The sequence below is a fragment of the Alligator mississippiensis genome, chromosome 4 (assembly GCF_030867095.1).
Source record: "Alligator mississippiensis isolate rAllMis1 chromosome 4, rAllMis1, whole genome shotgun sequence".
Classification (NCBI taxonomy): domain Eukaryota; kingdom Metazoa; phylum Chordata; order Crocodylia; family Alligatoridae; genus Alligator; species Alligator mississippiensis.
The window spans coordinates 115,993,087-116,020,176 of NC_081827.1; the positions used below are offsets into that span (position 1 = coordinate 115,993,087).

Here is a 27,090-nt window from a genome sequence, read left to right on the forward strand (position 1 = left end):
CACCCTTCCAAGGTCTGTCCTGGAGCACAGGTCTCCAGTTAGCTGCCATCTTTGCCCACCAGGCCTTGATTACACTGGAGGTCTGTTGTGCCCTGGAAGGTGTTCACCGTGTTGCACAGAGATCAAAGGCAAGGGTGAAAGTGCAATGAAATGATATGCAGATGTAAATAGGAACACCACCAGGAGCTCTAGGAGGGCAGCAAACCAAGTTCCTTTTTCCCCCAATCTCCCTGCTTTTCCTGAGAGAATTCAAGGAGCTAGGGGTACCTGCTAGGGAGCAAATGAGCTGTTCAAGGAGCAGTTGTTGAGTGCCTAATGGACTCCCCCCAATCCCTTTCTTGCCGGCAGTTATCAGTACTTGAAGCTGACAGGGAATTTTGAACGCTCAGCAGGGCTCCAAGCTGGCATAGACCTTGTGAAGGTGAGTGCATGGTAGCTGGGGTGAATGGGGTGGCCAAGGGGCAGTAAGAGCTCTCATCCATGTCCAGATCAGTAGTTCCTTTTAAGCTGAAATCCTTGTCTTCTAGGGAAGTGATGGACCTCGCAGAGAAACGGGCCAGCAACTTTTCTATTCACTTTGCCTCTGCAATGTACACCTCTGCTTTTCTTGTAGCACTCAAACTGCGGACCCAATTAGTCAGGACCTCTGGGTCCAGAGTGGTGATAGCTATGGGCCTCAAGCTCACTGTCTTGAGTCCCTCGATATGGGTCTGCCAGTGTAAAAGGAGTCTTGCCATGGGTGAAAATTACACACCAGGGCAAGTTAAAATGGCCTGAGTATGAAAAAGGAGCAGACCCCAAGGGTGCTGGGTGACTTCAAGTCAGCAATAGCTGACTGGAGGTTGGCTTTTGCCTACCTGGGCTGTGGAAGAGATCATCACTGTGGACTTTGGGCATCATTGCACAGCACAGGGCTATGAACTGGCACTAAGTGGACAGTGATGGCCAATAGGTAGAAGCTGCAAAATCCAAAGGGTTTGCGGTTATCATGAGATGATCAAGTTGATGAGTGTCCATAAGACGGAGGTTCCCCCCACTGGAGTCAGCAGTGGTCCCAGGTTAGTGGCAGCTAGCATCAGGTCTATATGACAGATTCCTGTGCCATTGCTTCCAGGATCCACACAGTATCATTTTCCTCTGCGATCTCCACATCCACTTCCCAGGCGGGATCATCGACTCAATTCGGAAGCACTGTGTGGAGGGCAAGATGGCCTTTGCACCCATGGTCATGCGGCTGCATTGTGGTGCATCCCCACAGTGGCCTGATGGTAAGAAGCCAGGGTCTGTGGCACACTCCAGGAGAGTACCTTGGTGTTGGGTTTTACTGTCCCTGTGGGCACCAGAAATAGCTTGGGTGTCCTTTGAGTTTTGGATCAGGTCTGATCCCAGGGAGAGATGGTTGCCTGCCAGTGGTTTGGCAGGCTAGGGTCCCTGCTTCATTCCTCTCCAGCTGATATCCTTGTCTTCCAGAAAGGTGATGAACCCTATAGAAAGGGACAGGGGTCAAGCATGTTTTCTGTTCTCTGTGCCACAGCAATAGGCAGCACCTTTGCTTTTTCTGTAGCACTCGAGCCACGGACCCAATTAATCAGGGTTTCTGAGTTCAGGGGGTTGTGGCTATGCTCCTTATGCTCATGGACACAAGGGTGCCTTTACACTTCCAAGAGAAGTGGTGCTGGCTCCTACCCTGGGGGTCTTTAAGAGGAGGCTAGATGAACACCTTGCTGGGGTTGTTTGACCCCAGTGCTCTTTCCTGCCATGGCAGGGGGCGGACTTGATGATCTGTCAAGGTCCCTTCCGACCCTACCAACTATGAAACTATGAAACATTCCTGGCTAGGATGCAAACATGCCTGATACTTTATTGTTTTCTCCACAGGGTACTGGGAGGTGAATGGATTTGGTCTCTTGGGCATATACAAGTCTGACCTGGATAAGATTGGGGGCATGAACACCAAAGAGTTTCGGGATCGCTGGGGAGGAGAGGATTGGGAACTCCTGGACAGGTAGGGCATGATGTGCAGCCAGCTTAGGCCATGGGGTCAGGAGAGCAGTCCCATTTGACCTCGAGATGGCAGTGACCTGGGGAGGGGAGCACAAAAGAACTCTGTATCCATTCCCAGCAGGGCGGGACACATGCTCCTGAGTAGTCCCTTGGTGATCAGGCCAGAAGAGTTACTACAACTAGACCATCCTGTCATAGTAACCAGTTCAGAAAAGCAGGGAGCTACCTCCAAACTCCTGGCACCTTACGGGCTCTTTCTTGGCATGCAACAGGCAGCTAACAAACATATACAGTTGTTCACATTGGATTTACTTAACCCCATTTCCTGCTACTTCACCACCACTGGGGTCTTGATCTCAGCTGGGGCCACTAGCTTCTCCCAAAATACATGTAAGAAATACCCAGTAGGTAACAGTGGGCATGTCTACATGAGACACTACATCGCTGTAGTGCCAACGGGCACAAACCGTGATGCTGCAGCTATGTCACTGTAGCAACACGCTCCTTCACTATAGTGCATTGCTATGGCAACATAGAAGCTAAAAATAACCATGCACCCCCAGCCTGGCACAGTATGGGCTATTACTGCACCATCATTTAGTAGTTCCAAAAGGAAGTACTAAATGATGGTGCAGTAACAACAGCACCATAGGGGCACATGTAGATGTGCCTAATGAGGAGGAATGTCATACAAGGTCCATGGGGCAAAGTTAAGTGTTCTGGAAAGTTTGTGATTCAGGGCATCCCTTCAGTCCAGGCACCTCTGCTGGATGCTGCCCAGACCCTTGGACTTGTCTTGGCAGTTCTTTCTTTTCTTTTTCAGCCTTAGCACTCTCTTAGTGCAGACCCTAAATTACAGAGTGTAAATGGTACATATAGTGCTCCACAGGGGAGCTCCACACTTCATCTCCAGGCGCAGACACTCCTGCCACCCCCACTGCCAACCCTTCTTTCTGGCATGTAACTGAGCTAGGCTCCACTTGAATGTCCTCCTCTCCCTTCTCCACAGGATTTTGCAGGCTGGCTTGGAAGTAGAACGACTCTCGCTGAGACATTTCTTCCACCGATTTCACTCTAAACGGGGCATGTGGAACCGACGCCAGTTGAAGACACCATAATGTTTGATTGGCCGAGCTAGTCAGTCTGGCATCCCAGCATGCACTTTATCTAGGCCCAGAGCACACATTCTTCCCTTTCAAAGCCTCATACATGGCTGGATTTACACAGGTTTGTGGAATAGGCCAGTCAGAGGAATGGGAACTTCTCTTGTGAGTCATTAAGGCTCAAACACAGGATCTGTGTTTGTGTTGGGGGAGCCTAAGACACTGAAAGTACCTCTAGACCCTGATTGATGGCACAATGGAAGAGATGCCACACTGCCTGGAGTACTTGCAGGGTTCCAAAAAAAAAGAGGGAAAAAGGGAACAAATCCTAGTTACACGTAAAATGGATTATGTACAATAATGCAGATGCTGCTTCTGATACTTGAAAAAAAATGACTGACTTCCATGTCTTTGGACAGGGGACCAAAGTAAGTTCTCTGAACTGCATTGTACCTGAATCCCCACGTCCCAGCCTGGCAGAGACTACGTGTGGAGCAGCTGAATTAAAACTTGAAGCTGCCAGTGCTTAGTCCATTTCACCATGCTTTCACTTAAATCAATAGGAAAAACTATACTCAGGTTCAACAAACCATGGGCTGCATACAGAATGTAAACAGTAGGCAGCATTTGCCTGTCATTGCTTGAAGTTAAGAACAAACTGTGTCGTCTGCCTGAAACTGCTGCTGGGGACTTGGAGAGGCTAGGTAAGGCCACCTCTGTTGTAACTGAAAAGCCTTATCTACAGCTGTGGCCCCGGCAGACGAACAAGCTTGTCCCAATGACACCAGAGAACTAACAGGGAAGAAATGGCAATATTTTATTAGTTGAAATAGTGTAATTTTATCAGCGAAAAGACGAATTGTTCTGACCCTGTTGCTCTGCAGATAAGAGCATCTGAGGGTTAATGTCATAAGTTTCGACTTTGCAGTCATGTTCTTTTGTAGCTATGACTTGTGTAGAGACCAGGTTGGTGTGCCTTAGCAGAAGCACAAGAGCACCTAAGGATTCTGCACATATGGAAAGATGAAGGAAGCTTCATGTAGCACTGGTACCATGGACCTGCAGCCTGGTGCTTGCCCTGGTGCAGGATCGTGCAAGTCTGTGAACTGCACTGCTAAACGGATGGCAAGGGTCTATTGTTTCACTGGTAAAAGGACTATGGATGGGGACGCTGCTCAAACACAGTAGAGCCTTGCTCCAATTGAAGTCAACGGCAAGGCCATACTACACAGACTGCTGCTGGCCTCCTACACTGAGGGAGGAGAGCAGCCAGGTGGAAAGATTGCTTCTGATTATCTGCAGTTTGCGGGAATCAGTTGACAGAGTAACAGATTTTTAGGACAAATTGCAGGGCTGAGTTGGTGCCTGAATTTTCTGCCTTTCATACAATGGTGATCAAGGCCAGGCATGCATTGTGTGCCACCCCTAAATTACAATTTCATTTGTCCTTAATGAACCCTGTGGCACCTGACAGGCTCCCCTGCTGCCATTGTTGCAATCTCCAGCAGCAAACAGTAGACTGATCTTGGCACACAGGATTTAGGCCTAGGTTGTCAGCTTGTTTTCTGAGCTGACCCCGCTCTCAACTCTTTGCTTGACAGGAGCAGGGAAAAGTATCAGGGGCTGAGCAGAGCATGCCATGCAGAGTGGAGCAGTGTTGATGAACATATAAGGCTCAGGCATCTCTTAATCTATTAAACCTTTATATGAATGTAGCCATTTGGGACTTGTGGGGATGAATCCTCCAGGCCATTCCAAATAGCAGCCTCTTGTCAGAAAGAGGGTCCTTTTTTAACATGTGGAGGGTGGTGGCAGAGGAAGATAGCTGTCTTGCTGCAGAGGTGTGAGTTCAAGCCTTGGTCCATATTTGTACCCAAGGCCCTTCTCCAGTCAACCCAGCTGTCAACAGATACCTGGTTTTTTGAGCTGGGAAATTGAAAGTGGCTAACTGTGTCACTCCCTTTGATACTGCTGGCTACAGAAAGTGGCAGGCCTTAACCCAACAGTGGGCAATTATTTGGGTTGGGAGGCCACTTAATGACTTTTGGTGACCTGTCAAGGGCCATCCCTCCTCCTTTCCTTCCCCCTCCCATCCCCCCTCAGCTGTGACCAGTGCAGAAGCCTGAACCCGCCCACAGCTTTAGCACAACCCCCCCTATGGAGTCCCCTCCCGCCCCTTTTTCTCCCCCTTCCCCACCCCAGTCTGGACCCAGCAGCTACGGGTTGCATCCACAGCTGCCCAAATGCGACCAGCAGCTTCCAAGTCATAGATTTCATAGATTTCATAGACATTAGGGCTGGAAGGGACCTCGGAAGATCATCGAGTCCAGGCCCCGCCCAAAGGGCAGGACGTCAGCTGGGGTCATAGGATCCCAGCAAGATAAGCATCCAGTTTCATCTTGAAGGTGTTCAATGAAGGCGCTTGAACAACCTCCGGCGGTAGGCTGTTCCAGACCTTGGGGGCTCGGACAGTAAAGAAATTCTTCCTTATGTCCAGCCTGAAATGATCTTGTAGTAGTTTGTGACCATTCGTCCTCATCATCCCTTGGGGCGCTCTGGTGAACAAACGTTCCCCCAGATACTGGTGATCACCCCTGATAAACTTGTAGGTGGCCATCAGATCACCCCTGAGCCTGCGCTTTTCCAGGCTAAAGAGCCCCAGGGCTCTCAGCCTGTCATCGTAGGGTCTGCTTCCCTGACCCCTGATCATGCGCGTGGCTCTTCTCTGGACTCTCTCAAGCTTCTCCACATCCTTTTTGAATTGTGGAGCCCAAAACTGGACGCAGTACTCCAGCTGCGGCCTCACTAAGGCCGAGTACAGGGGGAGAATGACGTCCTGGGATTTGCTTGAGAAGCATCTATGAATGCAAGCCAGTGTTTTGGTCGCTTTACTAGCCGCTGCATCGCATTGCAGGCTCATGTTCATCTTGTGGTCAATGATGACCCCCAAGTCTCTTTCTTCCATAGTGCTAACCAACATAGCACTGCCGAGCCTATAAGGATGCTGCGGGTTTTTCTTCCCAAGGTGGAGAACCTTGCATTTATCGGCATTGAACACCATCAGATTTTCATCCGCCCACTTGCTGAGCCTGTCCAGGTCAGCCTGGATCACCCGCCTGTCTTCTGGCGTGGATGCTTTGCCCCAAAGTTTGGTGTCATCGGCGAACTTGGCCAGTCCGCTTCTGACTCCAGTGTCCACATCGTTAATGAAGATGTTGAACAGTATGGGTCCAAGGACAGAGCCCTGGGGGACCCCACTGGTCACAGGACACCACGATGAGTGACTTCCATCAATTACTACCCTCTGGGTCCGACCCCGGAGCCAATTTTCCAGCCAGTGGATCGTGGGGGACCCAAGACGACAATTGGCCAGTTTCTCCAAGAGACGATCATGGGACACCAGATCGAAGGCTTTTTTGAAGTCAAGATATATGACATCAATCTCATCTCCCTTGTCCAGGTGATAGGTCACCTGGTCGTAGAAGGAAATGAGATTGGTCAAGCAAGACCTACCCGCAACAAACCCGTGCTGGCTATCCCTTAAGATATTGACGTCGGCCAGTCCATTAAGGATGGCCTCCTTAATAAACTTTTCTAAGATCTTCCCCGGGATAGAAGTCAGGCTGATGGGCCTATAGTTAGCCGGATCCACTTTCCTCCCTTTCTTGAAGATAGGCACCACGTTGGCCTTCTTCCAGTCTTCGGGCACTACACCAGAGCGCCAAGAGTTTTCAAAGATCCGCGCTAGAGGCTGGGCTATGATGCTCGCCAGCTCCTTGAGTACCCTGGGGTGAAGATTGTCAGGGCCGGCTGACTTGAAGGTATCCAGCTTCTCAAGATGTTCCTTCACAAAGTCAGCATTAATGGAGGGCAGGGGATCACCCTCACCCGGACTTCCCGGCCCTGTAGCAGGCACGGGCGTCCCATGGGGCTGATGAAAGACCGACGCAAAGTACCTATTTAATAGGTTGGCTTTTTCCTGGGCATCAGTTGTCAGTTGCCCCATCTGGTTCAGCAGGGGTCCAACGTTGCCCCTGCTTTTCCTCCGGCTCCCCACATATCTGAAAAAGGACTTTTTATTGTCCTTGATGCTCAAAGTCAGGGGTCTCGGTGCGGTGGGGGGCAGGGCGTGCTACAGCAGTGGGTGGGTTCAGGCTTCTGCACGGGTCACAGCCCACAGCTGTAGCATGCCCTGCCCCCTCTCCCTCCCCTGTACCCAGAGCCCCAATCTGGAAGCTGCCAGCTGCATTTGGGTAGCTGTGGATGTGGCTGGCAGTTACCAGGTCCACACTCGGGGTGGGGCATGCTATAGATGCAAGCGGGTTCATGCTTCTGCTTCCCCGTGGGTGGCAGGCCTGGTTGCCCAGCACCATGCAGCTGCCACCTGCCCCTGGACTGGATCCATTTACTTGGCAGGCACCTGTCTGTGGGCCAGATTCAATCAACTGGCAGGTTGCATCTGGGCTGCAGACCATGTTTTGCCCACCCCTGTCTTAATCCAATAGGCCGCTGAACTTGGGTGGACCTATGACAATTTTGTGTTCAGAAACTGTGAAAAAAATCATGAAAGTAGGTTTGTGGGCAGATGGGGCCAACAAATGAAACCTCCCTGTTTTCAGAAATGCAACCAAGGGGGAATTTGTATGTGTAAAAGGTGCAGCTGGGTGTTTCTGCCTGGAACATGCTGAGGTTTGCTGTTGTACCTCAGAGCCTGTCCTGTCATGCAGCTTCCTCCAGGGGCTCAAGCCCATATGTTCATAGCATGACACACCTCTAGTTCTTGCATTTCTTCCCTCCAGTGGCAGGGGCTGCAGGCTCCCCAGCTGGTTTGAGCTGCCTCTGTAAAGAAATTCCTGTTACACGGCAAATCAGCAACAGAGCTTCTATTCCTAGGAACAGAATACACTATAAATAGTGCTCAGTACTTGTCATAAAGTATCAGGGCTGAGTGTAGAAAGTAGGATTCAATTCCCCCTCCATTCATGTCAGTTGTAATATTCCCATTGACTTCAGTAGTGTCAGGATTTCACCCAAGGATTTCTTCTGCTGCCCAATCAAGCATGCTCCTTTCTTCACATCTTTCAAGCCAAATTAGAATTGACAAGACCTTTTACCTCCTCAGGGCTTGCTGATATATAGGAAATGAGCTGTAGTGTGTTGGACCAATTTCCAGAAGGGAGATATCCACAGCACAGTTGCAATGTACAGTGCATAGCTTAACAGAGTCCTAATCTTAACTGGTCCACAGGCACTGCCGTCATAAACGTGACTAATACTAATTAGGACTAGTTGGCAGACTCAGTGGAAAACCATCAGGGAGAATTCTCCATGGAGTCTGATTAGCCTTGCAGCCTTGAAGGTGGTCACATGAGGTCAGGACTGAGTCTGTCACAGGACTGAGGTCAGGACTGAGACTAGGTAAAGAGAAGATGACATACTGCAGCCCAGTATGAAATTGGTGTGGAAAAGTGAAGGGTTTAATCCAAAGGGTGCATCCCCTCCTCCAAGACAACTTTTTTTGCCCCAGAAAAAAAAACAAGAGTGAAGCAGGAATTGCTTAAGGCTCAGGTAGGTGTCTGGCTTTTCTACAGCGATGATAGGGTCAGGCATAGTCCTTTCCAGGCCACCAGGAATCCTGAATGGGACACACCAAATCTGAGATCAATCACTGTTTTGAAACCATTTGGTTGCTATGAAAACAACTAGTATTGGAGCCACTGCTGTGTGGGGTTCTCTGCTAGCATGCAGGAAGCAAGTCTCAGGAAATTGCAGTGCCCCAAAGATGACAAAGGGCTATGGGGAACCTGACTTTACCAAAGCAGGGAAGTTGGCTTCTCCCTACAAATCAATCATGTTTCCATTGTAGGAATTACCAGGAGGCACTGGACCCTTTTCACTCCCTGGGGGATTCTGCGACTGTGGTTGTTCTGCAGCCCAGCACACGGCCCAGGAGAGAACGGGTTCTGTCTGACTATGATAATGTGACTGTTCTGTTGCTGTCTTTTTTTTGTTTGTTTGTTTGCCTCGTATGAATGTGTTGTCTTCTCTCGTTGCTTGTGAATGTCTGAAAGGTGGCGCAGCCACCAATGCCTTGTATTTAAGTTCTGTACTGTACCTCCGAATTCCATGCCTTACTGGGGCTTTGTGCCTTCAAGAGGATTCCCAGGCCACCCTCTGTTAGGACAGAGGGATCAACTGGCACCCCGCAGGGTTTATAAATACATTTTTTTTCTTCCTACAAAAGCTTGTCTCCATCTGCGCATTCCTCAAACACCCACCAGCCTCACACTGCAGCTACTCATAAGTCACATGTTTCTGTTCTTGTCTCATCCAAAAGAAGATGCTGTTAATGGAACAGAGATCACTGTCTGCCGCAGCCAGCAGGAGGATGGTAATGATCAAGGCAGAAGGTGGTAGTTGGGATCAGATTAACATACCCCCCCATTCAAACAATGGGCATAGCAGGTACTGATATAGGGGGACACAGGATCTAGAAACACAACACATTAATATTGGTGCAATTTACACTGAGTTTGTACACTGATTACTGTTGTAAGCCAAACCCGGGACCAGACAACCACAGGAAGCTGCTGCAGTACATGCTATTATAGCAGCTAGCCACTAAGTGGCAAGAGCACCTGTAATAGCTTATTTGCATTGAGAAAACAGCTATCCTGAATTGAATGAACACACAGCCCTTACAGGTTAACTTACAAGGGTGTAGTTTTGTTCCTGCTTTTTGCAGAGGTAATACTACACTGGTTTTTAGTTAGTTACAATGATTTATCGCTGCATGTGTGCACCCACTCCTTGCTTATACCAGGGTTCTGCTAGTTTAAAGGTGTTGTGCATCCAAGACAATAGCCTGTTTTTTCTCTAGGCTTCTCTTATAGAGAATGGAATAGACTAAGTTGGAAGATAAAATGAAGCTGGAATGACCTCTCCAAGGTACAAAAGCCTAGGCAGCGTATATGGAGACACTGAATTGGCCTACATACCAACGTACCCCCTCTCATCCTTGCTGGTTTAATCCAAAGGAAAGGCAGGTGCTAGTACATTTGGAACCAGCTTGGCATCCAAAACAAAGGAGATTATCCATCTGTCCATCTACTGGGGCTTCACTCCTAGATTGACTGCTGACCAGGGTTAAAGAGTCCAGTCTATCCAATCATGCAGTGGACCTCAGTTCTTCAATGTTTTGGTGGCTTTTTCCCTGCTAGGGGTAAGACTCATACCTCCTCTTAAGATGCTCTTCTGCCCAAAGCCATTGGCACCCTAGAGAATGCCAGGTTATTTAACTGCTGGCCAGCACTCAACATTAACAGTCACAGATAGTACCATCTACTGGCAATTATGGTAGCAGGCAAACCTGACTGGACCGGACCGGACCGGACGGGACCGGACCTGTCACTAACGTCATTGTGTGTGTATATACCACAGTCTGAAAACTATCCACATGTCTACTGCTTAGAAATACACATCACAGGCCTTTTGCTTAGAGGAAAAATGCTTAGAGGAATCAGTAAGCAATATCTCATAGGTAGGGACCTAACAAAAATGTGGTTTCACATTTTTTGCAGAAAATGTGAGATCAAGCATTTGCCATGAAAAACAACAGGTTCCATGATTTTAGCAGGCTTGCTAGAAAAAAAAGCCCAACTTACCAGCAAGCAAAGAAAAGGGCAGGAAGCCCTGCAGTCTTGGAGCAGTGGGCACAGAGCTACTTGCAGAAGGCAGCAGGGAGGCTGCAAGCAGCTGCACTTAGGTCCGTGGATCCCTGGCCTGGCCTGTGGCTGGCAGTGGGTGCATGCATGGCTTAGGGCAGACAGTGGAGAAGGAGCTGGGGCTGAACTACTCCCAACCCCTTCCCTAGTGTCTGCCCTGAGGTGTGAGGTAGAGTTTGAATGCTTAGGTTGGGGATGGCCAGAAACTGCAGCTTAATTAACTCAATTAAGCCTGGGGAAACCATTAATCTACACTTAATAATGGCTTCCTTGGGTTTAATCAGGGTAATTAAGACATAGTTTGGGGCCATCTGACAATCCTCAGGGAGGGGCGGCACTGCTGGGCCCCTTGGCCAAACAGAGGCATGGGGTGACCCCACTGCAATAAGCCTGTGAAAATGGCAGCTGTCCCTGTGATTGCTCCATGAAATTGGCCGCCTGACTCCTCAAGTTAGGAAGACCCCTAACTATAAGGCAAAGTGCTGCAAGGCTGGGAACACAATAAAATTGCTATATTTCCATTGCTTCTCTCATCAAAGGGTCTCCAAGCATAAATGGAGGTAGCCTCTTTGTACTCTAGTCAGGTAGATGTTTTTATCTCCATTTTCTTGGTACAGAAACTGGCCCAGAAGAGTAAAGGGTTTGAACCTAGACTCCTTTGAGTAAATGGGATTTTCACTTGCAAGTTAACAAGAGCCAGAGCAATGGTTGATTAAGGTTGTGGCTATGGCCACAGGTTGAACCATGAAATGCTGATTTATAGAAAGATTTAAAAGCAAAGGGCTTTCTCATTTATCCTTCCTTGATGTACTTCTCTGTGGTCCCACGCAGATTAACAGTTCCTTCTGTGCGTCAAATCCCAGCCCACTTGTGGCACTTACCTGGCTTGTGAAGTGTATCCGGATTCTGCATATCTTTAAACACAGACAGCACAGTGACTTACAAAGCCCTCACGCTGCTCTTGATACAGGGAGATTTGTAGAAAGATCAACAAGAGGAATGCGAGTCAAGTGTAGTGACAAAGCCAGCTCCACAGCCATATCACCAATATCATTTATCCCTGTCTGCAGAACAAGGCCGAAATCTCTGATTTAACAAAAATTCATCACCATACATTTTTGGAAGATTTGGAATATCAAATATGCAAGTGACCATCTCTGCTTATAGGTGAATAATAACACTTGTCAAAGCCAAGTCTCCTACAGGCTTAATTACTATGTCAGTATGTCACAGGAGCTCTTTCAAGGAGAAGACATGAATATTTTTGTGTCCTTCTCTTTTTATTCCTTTCTATTTAGCTACAATGGGAACATGCAAATTCCAATACTTGTAGGAATCTCCTTTTAATTATCAAATATTACAGATTTCATCTGTATTAAAAGCTGGCCCTGCCTTCCAAATGAGAAATCCTTTAATAAGCCAAAAAGCATGTAATTATGCTTGAAACCAACAGCCAATTTTTAAAAATCTAGTTTTTGAGTATGACAACAGCAGTCCAAGAATTTGCCCTCCACAAAATAATCTGCTGTTTCAGAATGATCTGGAGAAACACAAAGTCAACTTATTGTTTTAAGCCAAAACCTCATTGCAATATAGTAGAGTTCCTAACAGCACTAACACAATAAAAATGTTTTAAAAAATATTCATGTTACTGATAACATTTTAAATGATATCACTGAAACAAAAGTTTAAAACCCAATTCACTCTTCAACATATAAAATATGTATTATTATTGTAGTAGGATTCCCTAACCTCTGCTGCTTAGAAATTAAGAGATCAGCATCAGGGGGGCTGCAGTGCAGTGTAGGCAACGAAGAAGGGGCCAGCTGCAGAAAAGTAAGCAGCACAGCAGCAGATACAGAGAAGAGCTGCAGAAAGTTATTCAGGGCAAGATGCCCTGCAGTAAACTATAGGGGCTGTGCCCTAAGCTGCTGTAGAGGAAACTCCTTAGAGCCTAAGCTGCTCAGGCGTGGGGGTACAGCCCAGGTATCAAGGGAAGCTGGAAGGAGCTAGTAGGCAGAGGAATGTAGGCTGATGGGATCTGGTGACTCAGGACACTGGTGATTTGGAGGTAGGGTTGTCAACTCTGTTTTAATCTATTCCAGGATGTTTCTGCATTGCTGATGTGACTGCATATATCAGTTATGGATTACGGTGTGTAGACTTTGTCAGGAAGGCAAATGCACATTACTGTTATATATTAAAAATTCATTGGGTTACTGTATAAACTAGATTCAACACAGTATTTGTGTTAATGAATGCCCTATTGCTTATCTCCTGGGTGGCCCCATAACTGGGTGCTTGGGAGAACTCTACAGACTGATACCTGGCCTGGGCAAAGAGGAGAAAAGCTGAGGCCCAGAAGCTGATGTCTGAGGCAGTGAACCTGGGCTGAGGGCTCAGTCACAAGAAAAGGGAAAAGTTGAAGCCCCCAAAAGTGGCTGGGGATTGTCTTTAAAGGGGAAGCACCCCTACAAAAGCATATAGACCCCAGGACTGAGTTTGGGGCAGAGAAGCGCAAGGACTAAGTCAAAAAGCAAAGCACCAGAGAAGCTATTCCTGGTCCCCAAGGACTGCCTCCTCAGTATGCTATTGATAATGTCAAAGGTGTGGCAGGGGTGAGACTGGAGGTGAGGGCAGGCCTGGAGAGTGTGGCAAGTGGGTCTGACCCCAGGGGGCATCAGGTGCTGGGGGCAGACTCACAAAATGGTACTGCTTTATAGTTGAATATATTACTTTTTATACTTCAGCCAGCAGGACAAGCAGATCTATTTTACTTGCCAGGTGTAGCCAGGTTCACCCTGAGTTTTGCCATCAGCATAGTATCCCTAGAGCAGGGGATGTAGGGCTCTGCAGGCTGGACCACATTCCAGCGGATGTTCTGGAGTGGCTAGACCGGGTGCCGCATGTGACCTGGTTCTGCTCCAGCCACTCCAGGGCTGTGCTGTGTGGCCCTGGAGCTGATGCTGTATTCAGCATGGGCGACAGTGTGTCATGTGGCTGCTCCAGGATATGAGCTGGAGCAGGTGCTGTGTGTGGTGCGTAGGGCCATCTGGCAAGCCTTGCATGCTGCCTGTAGGCTGCTCTGAGATCCCTGGGCAGCACTGGGAGCCAGATCACATGGCTCCATGGGCCATCTCTTTGAGCCTCCTGCCCTAGAGCACTTCTCACAGGCCTTTGCAGGGATGTTTGACCATAACTTCTACTTGCTGCTGTTTTCAGTTTCCAACACTGCAGAAGAATTGTTTTCCAGATAAATAAAAATTAATATTAAAAACTATTTATTTTTCTAAAAACATACAATAGGTGATGTGACAATAATATTTGTAAAGCATACACACACCTCTTGCTTCCCTCATAATAAAAAATGCACCCTACATTTGGGACATTTTGTGTGTCAGTTCAGGGATTACATGTTAAACTTAGTGCATACAAGCCAGACAATTTACAGATGCTTAGCTTACATAATAAATGATTGAACCTAGAATTCAGTCCTTTTTAGAAAATGAGCTAAGACCGGATATGAAAAGCAGAGAACTGAAATGAGAGCGAGATGGCATGTGTGCTGCTCTCTGCATAGCCCTCTCTGAAATCTCTCCACAATTTTCACTAGCTTTGAAAATCTAAGGATGTTTTCAGTTTTGCAAAGCTGTATGTGCATTGCAACAGGGCCTGTATAAAAATGACATGTGCTTAATAATTAAAGTTTAACTCCAGGAGTTTTCGGTCACCATTGATACGCAGGGTTCTGCCGAGGCCAGCATAAAATGGAAGAGGGGATCCCTCCCTGTCTCTTGCCAGGCAAACTTCCTGCAAAAAAACCAAAAGATACAGGGTAAGAGCGCACAGGATTACTCAGCTCTGGAAGAGCTGCATAGACAATTCATAGCAAGGTCTCGAAGATCCTTTGATCTGCTCTGTGCATATGTTTGCTTCTCTCAACCCAGCCCTCCCCACCTGGCATAAACACATGCATTTCATGTTGTCATTCACTGGCAACACATAGGGAGTACACGTGAGGGCACGTGCACCCTGTATGAAAAGGCGCCATTGACACAGCTGGCAGCATCTGTGGGCAGTCAGCGATCACCGCTGGCCACCACCAACACTGCTGGCGGTGTCTGGGTGTGGTCACGGACTCCTGGTTGGTGCTTGCCCCACCCCTGCCTCCACCAGTGCCGGCAGCATCTAAGGGAGCTCCCAAGTTACTGCCACCATGCTCCTGCCACTGCCACTATGCTCCCACTGCTGCCACCACGCTCCCACCGCTGCCATGCCCCCATAGCTGCTGAGGGCACGCGTCATTCATGGTATCATTCCTTATAGAAATCTCTTTAGTTGGATTCAGTCCAAAAGACCTATAAGTCTTCTGATGTCCAAAGCCAATATCACCTCGTTGAGGTCTTGTGGTCTCATTTCAGCCCTCTGCACTGAATCCAAAACTCCTGCCTCCCTCTACACTCCATTCCATTTTTCTATGGTCTTCCCTACTGGTCACTGGCCCAGCATCCTTGGTGATGATCAGTCATACAACTGAGGTATATGTAGAACGTCAGTTGTATGAACCATTTGGGCTAGGGACAGACATTCAAAAAGGCTGAGCCTGAATAGAATCGATCTTTGCAGGTTAGTCTAATTTGCAGAGATTGGACTGATTTGCAAGTGGGTAGATATTCATTTTTTAATTAACAAATGCAGGCATAGCTTGCAGTGGCTCAGGCTAGAAGCCAGGTGGGGAGCTAGAGCAGCCCTCCCTTCCTTTCCATAATACCGAGCTGTGGAGGAGTGTGGCCAGGCCTCAGTAAGACACTATGATTAGGGAGGGGTTTAACCCCCACCCTGGCCTGCACAGTCTCCAGCTGGGATGTGCCTGGAGGGGGGATGGGAAAGCAGCCATCACCAGGCTTCCCTCCACCCTTCATGGCTCAAGGGGTGGGGAGTGTTGCCAGAGTGGCTAGCACTCTGAGGAAAAGGGAGGCAGCAGGAGAGGAGGAAGGACTGCTTGCATGCAGTGCATGCAAGTGTTGATGATACTGAGATTTTTCAATCTCCCTCCCTGCTTCTTCATACGTCTGTAGCAAACTGACAGGCACTGTATTGTTTGCAAACCAGGTCACTTCTCGCACCTTTCTCTGTCCCCTCTTGAACATTGACAGATTGCAGCCTTTGAAGCAAGCCAGCAAGCAGCTTATCAAAACACTAAGCTTATCAACTCATCAAGAAAACAAAAGTCTCTCATTTGTTCAAGCTCTTCTTAAACAACTTTTCCCAAGGCATTTGTAAGGAATAATGGAGGGACATTACCAGTGATGTGTTGATTAGTTCCAAAAAGCCCTAAGTGGACACCATTCTGTCTGCCTTTGTTCCAGTTAAATTGGAGACATGGACACCTCGCAGCATTAGCTAGCATGGAGGTGAAATGGCCAGATGCGGGCTGAGGTCTGTGACGCTTGCATCCCTGCTGTGGGAGGGGGGGATCCTTGCTCTTGAGCAGTGAGTAAGGGGAAGATGGGGAAGAGGGAAGTCAGGCAGACACTGCTGTGCCTGCAGTCCCCCAACCCTTTCTCAGCCAGCTGTGCTCTGGCTAGGGAGGAGAGGGGTGGGGCCAGCCCTGCTCTCTGGATCAGACGGCACAGCCCAGCCCAGGGCTGAAAAGCATGCTGGGATGCTGGTGGACTCTGATTTAACTTAAACCAGGAAGGGGTCTGGGACAGAAGTTCCATAAACCAGTTTGACCCAAATCCATTAAGTCTGATACTACGTTCAACCGGGTTAATCTTAAACCAGTTTCAGCCATTTTGAAACTGGGTTATGTGCACTGAACTTGTGTTCTGTTACAGGTTTAAACCAATTTCTGATCACTTAAACTGGTTTATGTGTAACTTCTGTCCCTAGCCTTGGAGATTTGACTTGGTGGCCCTGGAGGCCCTTTCCAATCCTGTGTTCCTGTTCTCTCTTGCCCAGACTTAAGGAGTTATGCAAGGTTCTAACTGGATTCAAGAACACAGCCATTTGAAAACCCAGACTCATTCATGTGATTCATCTAAAAATAAAGGTCAGGAGTCAGATTCTTACAAAGAGGGCTACTGTGTACCAGTGACCACTTTGATAAAGTACTTCTCCCACTGCTTTCCTATCTCCCACCAGATCCCATAGGTTCCCTGACCAGATCCCTCTCCCTGTTGACTGGTTCTTTGTACCCTAGCCTGTCCCCAGGACCCACTGTATCCTCCTTCCCACTGCCTGACTCCTATCCCATAGTCACTATGAGTATCCACACTAGTATTTGCAGTCTGTTGTAGACAGACTACTACTATCCATCACTTGAGGAAGCCCACAAATGTGCATTTAGAGCATTCTTGGCTTAAACCAAATCAGAAAATTCCCTTTCCCAAGATGTCCCATTACAGAGCCTAGGCAGCCTCTCTCCACTAAATAATATGCATAGAAGGACTTTCTGTTTTGTGTGTCTGCATGCATGTCGGGCTGGCTGCTCCCCTGCCCCCACCCCCTATCAGCTACGCAGTGATGATTTCCAAGACAACCTTGACTACAACAAGGGTACCCTCCCAAAGATGGGTAGCTGGGGGGATTTTATTCCTTCAACACCTTACTCCATTGCTTTCCAGAATCAGTAAGGCCTCCTGAAATTCCTGGTAGGGTAGAGCCCAGTCTTCTGTACTCCAAAGGCTGTGATGAAGATGTTGAGGATGACTGTGATGAAGATCAGAGCTGTGGCAGTGTTGTTGAGCACATTCAGGCGCAGCTGCTTTGAAACATCATTCAGGTTTATCCGTACTATGAAATGGGTACAAAGCAGAGAGAATCAAAGCCTTATGGCCCAAATGAACCCTGACCTCCAACTGCTGAGTGCACATCGGTCCCTGCCTCTCATTTGCCCTAGGAGATACCCCTTCAGAATTGAGAGAGTGGTCTTATGCATTCTACAGAGGTTGTAGCTCCACTACAATCAACTAAGAGGTCAGAGCAGGAAGGCCTGGTTTTTCCAATGTGCTGAGTACCCACCCTTATTATCAAGCTACAAATTGGTGATTCTCAACCAGGGTGCTGTAGCATCCAACTCAAATAGTCAGAAAAAATCCTTATTTGCAAGTTTTCAGGCACAGATACCCTTTGTCAGGCTGAGAAAGCATTTGCAGTTGGTCTGTGCTCTTCCTGGATGGGATGAATAGTAAAGAAGCCAGAGGCTGGTATGCATGCAAGAAAGCCTGTCAGTGACAATGTAAATAGGAGTCAATGGGTGAGAGACAGGTTGGGGTGGGGGGAGAGAGGTAGTAACTTCCGGGGTGGTGAAGATATATACTACACCCCACAACAGAACCATCAGTATTCCTGGATCTTACATCTGAACCTCCACAAATGTAATATATCTTATCCAATGCACCAAATCCCCTGATGGAAAATATGTAGGAGAGACCAAACAACAACTGCACACCCAAATGAACGCACACTGGAAATCTATCAAAGACAAGAATACCCAGTTACCTGTGGGGGCACATTTCTCACAAGAAATCCACTCTCTCTCCAACCTCTCAGTTCTAATCTTCAAAGGGAATTTACAACACCCCTTTCACAGATCAGCCTACGAACTTCACTTCATCAGTCTACTGGATACAAAAAATCATGGACTGAATATAGACATTGGATTTATGACACATTATAACCTGCCTAACATCTGACTCCACAGGTACCTTTCCACTATTTACCAGTTACATTCATTCCCCCTCTACCTTTCCCCCCCCACCCCACAACCTGTCTCTCACCCATTGACTCCTATTTATGTTGTCACAGACCGGCTTTTTTGCATGCATGCCAGCCTCTGGTTTCTTTACTATTCATCCCATCCAGGAAGAGCACAGACAAACTGCAAATGCTTCCTTAGTCTGACAAAGGGTGTTTGTGCCCAAAAGCTTGCAAAGAATTTTTTCCAGCTAGTTGAGTTGGTCTAATAAAAGATATCAGATTTACCCAAAGAACCTTGTCTGTCTATGTCCTTAGACCAACACGACTGCAACCTAGACCAGGGGCAGGCAATTATTTTGGGTGGAGGGCCGCTTACTGAGTTTTGGTAAGCTATTGAGGGCCGTATGACAGGTAGCCAGGGACAGAAAAATATTAATTTTCTAAATTTTTTAGGGGCCCTGTAGGCCAGATAGAATGGCTTGGTGGGCGTCATCCAGCCTGTGGGCCGCATTTTGCCCACCCCTGACCTAGACCCTTGCAACAGAAGAATTGCACTATTATTTTTCCCTAGTCAAAAAATGAATGAAGTTGCCTTTTGAAATGCTTTGCTGCTAAATTCAGAAAAGTGATGGAGAGGACCTTGAATCTCTAAAAATGTTGAGAGTCACTACCCAAAAGACAGAGAGAGAGAGAGAGAGAGAGTTACTGCTGCTTATAGTATAGGCACACTTTGTATCAATGTGGCTCATAGTACCAAACAGGAGCTGGGCTTGTGTTTAAGAAGGGCTGATAAACACAGATCATTTATTCAACTGAATGGAGGCTCCAGGCTGAGAGATCCAGACAGCTCTGGAGACTGTAGCCCTCTTTGCAAACCCCAACGACAAGATCGGAGCAGGCACAAACAGGATTGGAGAAAATTGAGGAGGGCAGACAAGGGTAGAGACTGACCAGCCTGCACTCACTCATCTTGCCCTCATGACAGCAAAGGGGTGGTCAGGGCTGCAAAGGTCTGTGCTAAGAAAAATACAAAGAAAGGGCCTTATGCAGCCTTCCACCAACAGTTCATTACAGCTGAAGAATGCAGTGGGAGATTCACATGAGAGAGCAACTGATGTGTTTTGTTGACGGGTTCCAGCAACTGGTGGGAGCCTTGGACAAGGTAGTTTGACAGCTGGTGTTGAAGGCATGTAGCAGTTGTTGGATTCCCTATCTCTCCCTTCAAAGAGTACAACAGAGATGGTGCTGGGAAAAGAGGAAGGTGTGTGTGCTGGCAGAACAGGAATTTCCAGGCAAAGAGCCTTAGGCACATGGTTGGGACTGGTGTTATTGAGAGGCCTCATACCCTGGAGGCTGACATTACTTGTTGTATGTACAGGACATGTACAAGTGTGGGGACAGTTAAACACAAGGGTTGGTGAGTATCTCAGGCTGTACCATTCTGGTAGGCCACAAGATAGGGACAGTAGTGAGGACAGCAGGATGTAGGGTTGCTGAGTGGAAGCTGAGGGAGGGTGGTGTGCAGATAGTGTTGATGTCACAACAGGGATACTGTGTGGGAATATGACAAATACAGTTCTCCTTGTTACAGAGATGCATCAATGTGGAAAACAGAGGTGTAAGGGAGCAATAAAATTCATAACTAAGCTCAGTTTAGCTAAGCACTGGGGAAGAAAAAATGCGTCTGGTAGAATTTCAGTTATGAAGAAAGAATGCTGCCCACTCCTCCTGTCATGACCCTGGTTTCAGCTGACAGCAAAAGTGAACACAGCTCAGAGTCTATCTTACCCATGATGATAAGGAGAATTCCAATCACCACTTGGAAGAAGAGAGAGATGCTGATGAGAGCTGCCAGGGTAGCATAATATTGGAATGAAGGCCCCTGCTCCAGCACTGCTTTGAGCTGTGTAACGTTGGCCATGAACAGCGCCACATCCAGCATGCTCTCTGCCACGCTCTTCTTGGTTGCATAGTGGTTGATGTTGATTGGATTGTCCCTTCTTGAGCCAGGATTCCCCCCCTGAATAGAAGGGAGAATAGAATCAGTACGGTTCCTAAAGAAACACACTGAGCTTTGCCTCACAGTGGGGGGATCCCCCAAAACAGCAGTGACCATGATACAGCACATGGAGTTGTCATCTGGCTCTCCATGGGTCCAGATATTTTGTGCCAGGGGGGCAATGGAAGCCACGGCAATTAATGCTGCTAGAGTCATGGCAATTAACACTGCTCTCTTTTCCTGCCAGCAAATTTCCAGACCCCTAAGGAGCCCTGTAGGCCAGATGTGGTTCTATGTGCTGACTGGGTCCCCGGATCAGCCACACACCATTGCTTTACAAAGCTTTGGGAGGGGACGTTCAGTGAAACCGAAACCATTAAAAGGCAGCACTATAGCACATAATCAACCTGTGGTACTGAATGACACAAAATCAAGAGCATAGCAACTTTGGCTTAGAAAATAATTGGATGGCAAAATATGCAGTGTTACAATAATGTGGACTAACAAAACTCAAGAGTTTTATTATTAAATCCTTATTCTTCAGAAAAACCTGAAATTAATAGGGGATGAAGAAGAAGCATTCCCTGTGGACAAGATGTTTCAGGAAAGCCAGCTGCAAGGTTCTCACGCACCTCCTCTGCTTTTGGGTTGGCTACTGTCAGTGACTGACACTAGACTGGATGAACGATGGGTCTGACCCAGCATGATCATTCCAATGTTCCTATTGAAACAATTTCACCTTCCTCATCTAAAAGGTTAGGTTTGAAAAAAAAAAAAGGCACAATGAGCCTGCAAGCATGCGTGCATATCTCTAGGTGATAGCAGAGTCTTTCAGCAACTGTATATACCCTCTGGTATACCCTTTAATAGATGAAGTATAAGGCATAGAGATGCTGGGAACTATAGATGTTTTGGGTAACAGTCCTGCAGTAGGCAAGGCATCTGTGGGAGTGGAGCATATAGGGCTCTGCCAGCTATATTAGGCTTGCAGGCTGCCCCTTAGCAGGACAGGATAAAGGGAAGCTGTAACTTGCCATGTCTGTCTGGTGCCCCGCGCTTTGGCTTTTCTAGCCACCCAAAGCTAACCGTGGTCCTGTGGGCCAACAGTTTGCACTAGTTACCTAGACCACTGCTGTTTCTTTCCTGCCATGTCTTTGATGGAAATTTTGATCTTGGTGGTTGCTATTGCTCCTAGCTCAATAGTGTGTTGCTAAGGTCACTTGTTAGCACAAGGATCTTGGGGGTTCCACCTCCCCTGCACTCCACCTAGCGCCAAGCCTTTGTTACTTTGATGTAGCACGGATGCCGTGTTGTTACCAGTTGTCATCCTCGTTCAGTCTTGTAGGTCTGTTGTCATCCTCTTGCCCCTCTCCACAGCAGGGCTTCCTGGTCTTCACTTCATGTAAGTGTACTGATTCTGCCAAGTCAATGTATGGCAGCAGCCCCACACATGGAGGCTGCCACTAACCATCTTCCTCCGGTCCTCCACTCTGGCCATAGCCTGCCCTCGGCTGCTGGGGACTTCCTTCCTGTCAGACTGGAGCATAGGGCTTTTATGGCTGCCTCACTGCCCCAGCTGGTGAATAGGCACTAGCACACACTTACAAAGCACGTCCATGCCGGCGCCAGCTTTTTTTCTTCATCCTGTCTCCGGGCTCCTGCTGGCTGTGGTGAGGGACACCACAACATTGCAGGTAAGTCTCACAGCATGGTAATCCTGCCACTACTGCCCTGCTCCCATGCCTCGGGGCTCTCACCGGTGCCACTGGACCCCCGTGCCTCAGGGGTTCCCTTGCCCCCAACTCAGAAGCACACCAACCTACTCCCATACCCCATCAGCTCCCTTCTCACCCTGTCTTTTGTCAGCCATGCTGACTGAACCCCTTGGCTGTGCTCTGACCTATATGAAGGCTGCCTCAGGTTAGCACAAGGGAAAAGTAGTTGGTAGAGAAGAAACAGAATTCTTTAATTAGTTCTTCACTGGGAGAATGGTTACCTGGTAGAAAATCTCAAGTGAATGGAACAATACCTGTCATGAAGGAGGCAGATATATCAACAGGATACCATAACAAAATAACAAGGTTGAATTTAGCTTCAGTCCATAGTATACTGGGCCCCAACTCTGAAGAGCTCGGGCTGTCCTTTCACCTGTAGCCCAAACCTTCATTAAGTTGGATAATCAAGCTCTTTACCCCAAGCCAACAAATTAGCTATTATGGAACCACCCCGTTTTAAAGTTGTTGCCAGCTTTTTCCAGCAGGATCTCCTGCTGACTGGCTCTTTAAATCCAGGGGAGAGAGCTGAAGTAACTGGTTCACAGTGCTATTATTCCATTTATCTTAACAGGTAGGTACTATGGTCTCAATGTGGAATAGATCTCTATCAAATTGAGAATCCTATTTTGCAATATGTACTGACCATGAGATTAAACTGGTACAAGGGTGGCCTGCTTCACAGTGTCCCAGAGAGTGGCCCTACCTGAAGAAGGTGTTTAATATCTCATTGCAGAGCTCTGCTAAGAGCCACCATCAAGCGAGTGAAGGCTGTTGACTTCAATAGTCTTTCTGCTCTTCATATACCCTGATGGAACAATGGTTCTCTATATACAGAGTAGGAGCATAAACTAGGTCATCTAGGGCCCAGTGGGGCCCCAGTCCTGGGTGATGATTCAGAGGGGGTGCTGCCCTGAGTGAGAAGGGGCTCAGGAGGTCTCAGATTTTGTTGTCCAGAGGGGAGAGCAACTGCTTGGAGGCATCCCCTCCACCAAGGAAAAGAGGCAGTCAAGGGTTAAGTATAGACAGTCAAAAAGCCTGAGGCTAAACCAATTCAGTCTTTGCAGGTTAGTCTAAGCGGCATAGATTGAACTGATAAGCAAGTGAACAGACATTCTCTTTTGATTCTGGAAATGTAGCCACATGCCTCCCTGCTGGGCTGGAGCAGACCACTTGAGCCAAGGCTAGCCTGCCCACCCTAGAAGGCGGGGCGGGGTGGGGGGGAGAGGGGGGGTGTTGCAAGGGAGGTGCAAAGCATCCTGGGGGACTGTGAGTTAACTTGAATCTGGAGGGTATCTGGGACAGAGTTCAATAAACTGATTTAACTTAAATCAGTTAAGTCTGATGCTGCATCTATCCAAGTTTACCTTATACTGGTTTCAGCCATTTTGAAAGCCGTATATGTGCACTGAATTTCTGTTGTGTTACAGATTTGAACCAGTTTCTGATCACTTTTACTGATTTATGTGTAATTTCTGTCCCTAGCCCAAAGGCTAAGCTGGGAGCGTGTCCTAGTGTCCCACAGCTAAAACAGATTAGCCAGACCCAGATGCCTTAGAATGATATAGCAATACGGATCCATGTGCAATAGTCTGGAGACTATACAAGGCCAGGTGGAAACAATTGTATGTGGTTCCTTTTATGTGGCTTCCTTCTGTTTATTTTTTTTCTCTCCTGCCAGAGGAGGCAGCCCATTGTCTCAGTACAGTAACACTGAGCATTTGTAGGTTCCTTTATGTAATGATGAGTTAAGGATGTGAGAACAATGAAGCTAACCAAACAAGACAGTGCTTCTAGCAAACAAAGTGACTGGCACAAGTAGGCTGCACCATCTGTTTCCAGTCACTTAGACAGAGATAGAAAAGGAAGTGGGTTTGTTTGAATGAAATCATTTCCTTCTTGAAGCGGGTGCTGAAGCTGGTGCAGCAGCTTGATGCTGTGCAGTATTAAAACCTGTGTGCTTGGAGGAAACAGGTGATGGAGGAAATGGGCATCTTCTGCATGGATGGAGAGCCATGCCAATTCTGGGTTTGGGGAGTGGGACCAAAGAAAAGGCTACACCTTCAGTGGGTGATCTCTCATTGGCTCTGAGTACTCGGGGTCACTGCCAAAAATCTGAAGGGTCCAATCAGTGATCCCTGTCCAAGGCCTATGGCATGGGGTTTGGGAAATTTTTGAGCCTTGTGTCAACGAAGGGAATTCACTGTAGTGCAATCAAATACCAAAATGATTCTCTGAAAGTAGGTATTGTTCCAGAAGTTGGACTGTTGGATATAATAACAAATAGCAACTACCAATATGGACCCTTTCCAGGGATGCATGAGCTACATTATCTTTCTTTTACAGACAGGGGAACTGAAACACACAGAAGTGTTTCTTTCAGTTGGCTAGCTTGTATAGTTTGATGACTAGCTTGTCATGTTGGAGCTAGAAACCAAGTTTTATGACTTCCATTCCTGTGTTTTATTTGTTGATTATGACAACATTACATATTAAACAATGTTCCCTCCACACTCCTTCCAAAACAACATTGTTAGCTTCTGTGCAAAATTGCCTGTGACCTCTGGGAACTGCCCTTTTGTATAAATGTCATATTGGTGATCACATCATGGTGATATTTTTAAGTGAAGGACAGCATCGGTTGATTGGGTTTTTGCAAAATGTCATTAATTTATTTTAAAAAACAAACCTATTTTCAAATTGAGATTTAGCGGATTCCATTAATTAAGTCATTACAAACTAGTGTACTGAATTGTCCAGTTCCAATGACAGTATATGTTCACTGTGGCCACAGGAGGGCACACTGAAGAGCCTTTTTAGGCTGAGTCTTTTAAAATAACTCCATTGCAAGGAGAGCTAGTAGAAAACTATCCACTGAAATAGTTTTTCAAAGGAAAATGCCCTTTGGGTTTTTTTTGTTTTTACTAAACAATTTGTTTACAAATAGTGCTTGCTTTCTGTAGGAAACCTTGGGTTTTTTTCATCAAAACACTTTGGCCAGCATGCTCAGGCTCTTGGTCTCAGCTCAAAAAGGACATGGAAAAAAGTTAACAGAAAGACAAGACTTTTTCCTTCCCTTTTACATCAAAAAACATTTTGTGATGGATTTTTTTTCAGGTCAGCCCTATTTGTACGTCTGTTTGATATGACCCTCTCCTTGGGGAAGGTGAGCATGAAAGTCAGGAAAGAAAATATGTGAATGAAAAGCCTCTGCTGGCAGAGGGGATGTCTGAGGAGAGATATTATTGGCCATTCGTTCCAAATGAGCCATTAGGGAATGCCAAATAAAACAAAGTGAGAGAGACGTGTGCACAGGCAACACGCACTCAGAGGAAGGTATAGACATGCTGCATACAGCTTCAGCAGATAAACATCTGCACGCAGACAAATGCACACACAAACCAAGAGATGCAGAGAAAACACTGGGCACACACAGCACTATTTAATGTCTCCAGCATTTTCTGGCTGACAACTTAAAATGATCTTGTGAACATTAATTGACCAAGTTTAAAAAAAAAACCCAACAAAACCAAAAAACCTCAGAGTCTTGCAAGGTGGGAAGAGTATCATAATGACTATTTTACAAATTTAACGATTGATGTAGAAACTAAAGGCCACACAGTCAACCACTGCCTCTATTTTTAGTCCTGAGTTTAAGACATTTGGAGTAAGGGGATGTGGATCAGAGTTATTGAGTACTAGCAGTTCCCAAACCCTTTATTTGAAACTAGGGGTGATTGTTTGAACACTGGCCTGGCTGACATGCCTTCATGTAAACGGTCAGTGACAACCCGGTAAACCAAACCAAAAACCTTTGCTTCAGATAGCCTGTAAACCATGCATACCTACTGAAGATATGCTTGGCAGTGCACATATGTATGGACAGGGCAGCCCACACCTGCACGGCCCAGATGACCAGGCTGAACTTATACAAGGGTGTGTGCACAAAGACAACAACAGGGTGGTTAATAACCAGACTGACTGTGAGGTCCTTGGGAGGGATTGTGTCTTTTTGTACATTGGCAGTGGTTAGCAGATAGTAGTAACAGTAGACCCTGTCAGGGAGGTTATTGGCAAAAGATAAGCTGAGCCTCCTTGGCCCATCTTTTCCTTGATGCCCGTGGGCATCTGTAGGCTATGGCAGCAGTGTTCCCCAGCCAGGGCAGGCCCCAGCACACCCCATTCCTGCTTGCCCAGTCCAAACTCTGAAATAGGCCAGTCTGGGGCACTTGAGAGTGGTCAGACGGAGCAGTTCGCTGTTTACGTGGACCATCTGTCCTGCTCACTAAGACTTTTGTCCAGAGCCAGATAGGCCCATTGACTTCAGTACATGTTGGGTGAGGCCCAAGATAACTTTCTGGCCCATAACCGTCCTGGACGGGGGCCTCAATTACAGGCTGTCTGAGACATTTTGGAGATCCCATGAAGAGTATAGGTGTAGCACTGCCAAAGTGTCAGGGAGTATTCTAAGAAACCAAGCCCTCAGAGGAGACTTAAAACAAAAAGCAAGTTTCCAGTGGGCTGACAGCAGCCTGAAGAGTTAGAGTCAGCTCTTCCTCAGAGGCAGACAGCTAGGCCATGTGTCCAGCAGAGCCTCCCAGAGCTCTGTTAAATGCCATTCATTTTATTACGTCCCCCCGACCTGTGCTCCATTCATCTGTTTTATCTCCCTGCATCCTGTCTGACACAGAGATAGAAGCCTCTTTGGGCTTGTCTACGCTGAGGTGCTGGCAAGTCTACCACTGAAAGGCATGATGCCACCCCACCTGCCCACCTCTACAGGT

At 47.3% G+C, this 27,090-nt stretch overlaps 2 protein-coding genes across 3 annotated transcripts in view; one reads left to right on the forward strand and one right to left on the reverse strand.

Moving 5' to 3' along the window:
• Nucleotides 1–6,636, forward strand: part of B4GALNT3 (beta-1,4-N-acetyl-galactosaminyltransferase 3) — a 126,726-nt gene extending 120,090 nt beyond the window's left edge. Inside the window, exons 17-20 of the mRNA XM_019489554.2 lie at nt 349–421; nt 1,115–1,268; nt 1,879–2,005; nt 3,014–6,636. Coding sequence (XP_019345099.1) covers nt 349–421; nt 1,115–1,268; nt 1,879–2,005; nt 3,014–3,122 — 463 coding nt within the window. The 3' untranslated portion in view covers nt 3,123–6,636. The remainder of the gene's footprint in view (nt 1–348; nt 422–1,114; nt 1,269–1,878; nt 2,006–3,013) is intronic.
• Nucleotides 6,637–14,095: 7,459 nt separating this feature from the next.
• Nucleotides 14,096–27,090, reverse strand: part of NINJ2 (ninjurin 2) — an 84,119-nt gene continuing 71,124 nt past the window's right edge. The window contains exons 3-5 of one of the 2 annotated variants that reach the window (XM_019489224.2): nt 20,324–20,555; nt 17,441–17,629; nt 14,096–14,641 (exon numbers count right to left, since the gene is read on the reverse strand). In XM_019489224.2, the coding sequence (XP_019344769.1) occupies nt 17,463–17,629; nt 20,324–20,555 (399 nt within the window). In that variant the 3' untranslated portion in view covers nt 14,096–14,641; nt 17,441–17,462. The remainder of the gene's footprint in view (nt 14,642–17,440; nt 17,630–20,323; nt 20,556–27,090) is intronic. The other variant, XM_006278359.3, reaches the window with a different exon arrangement.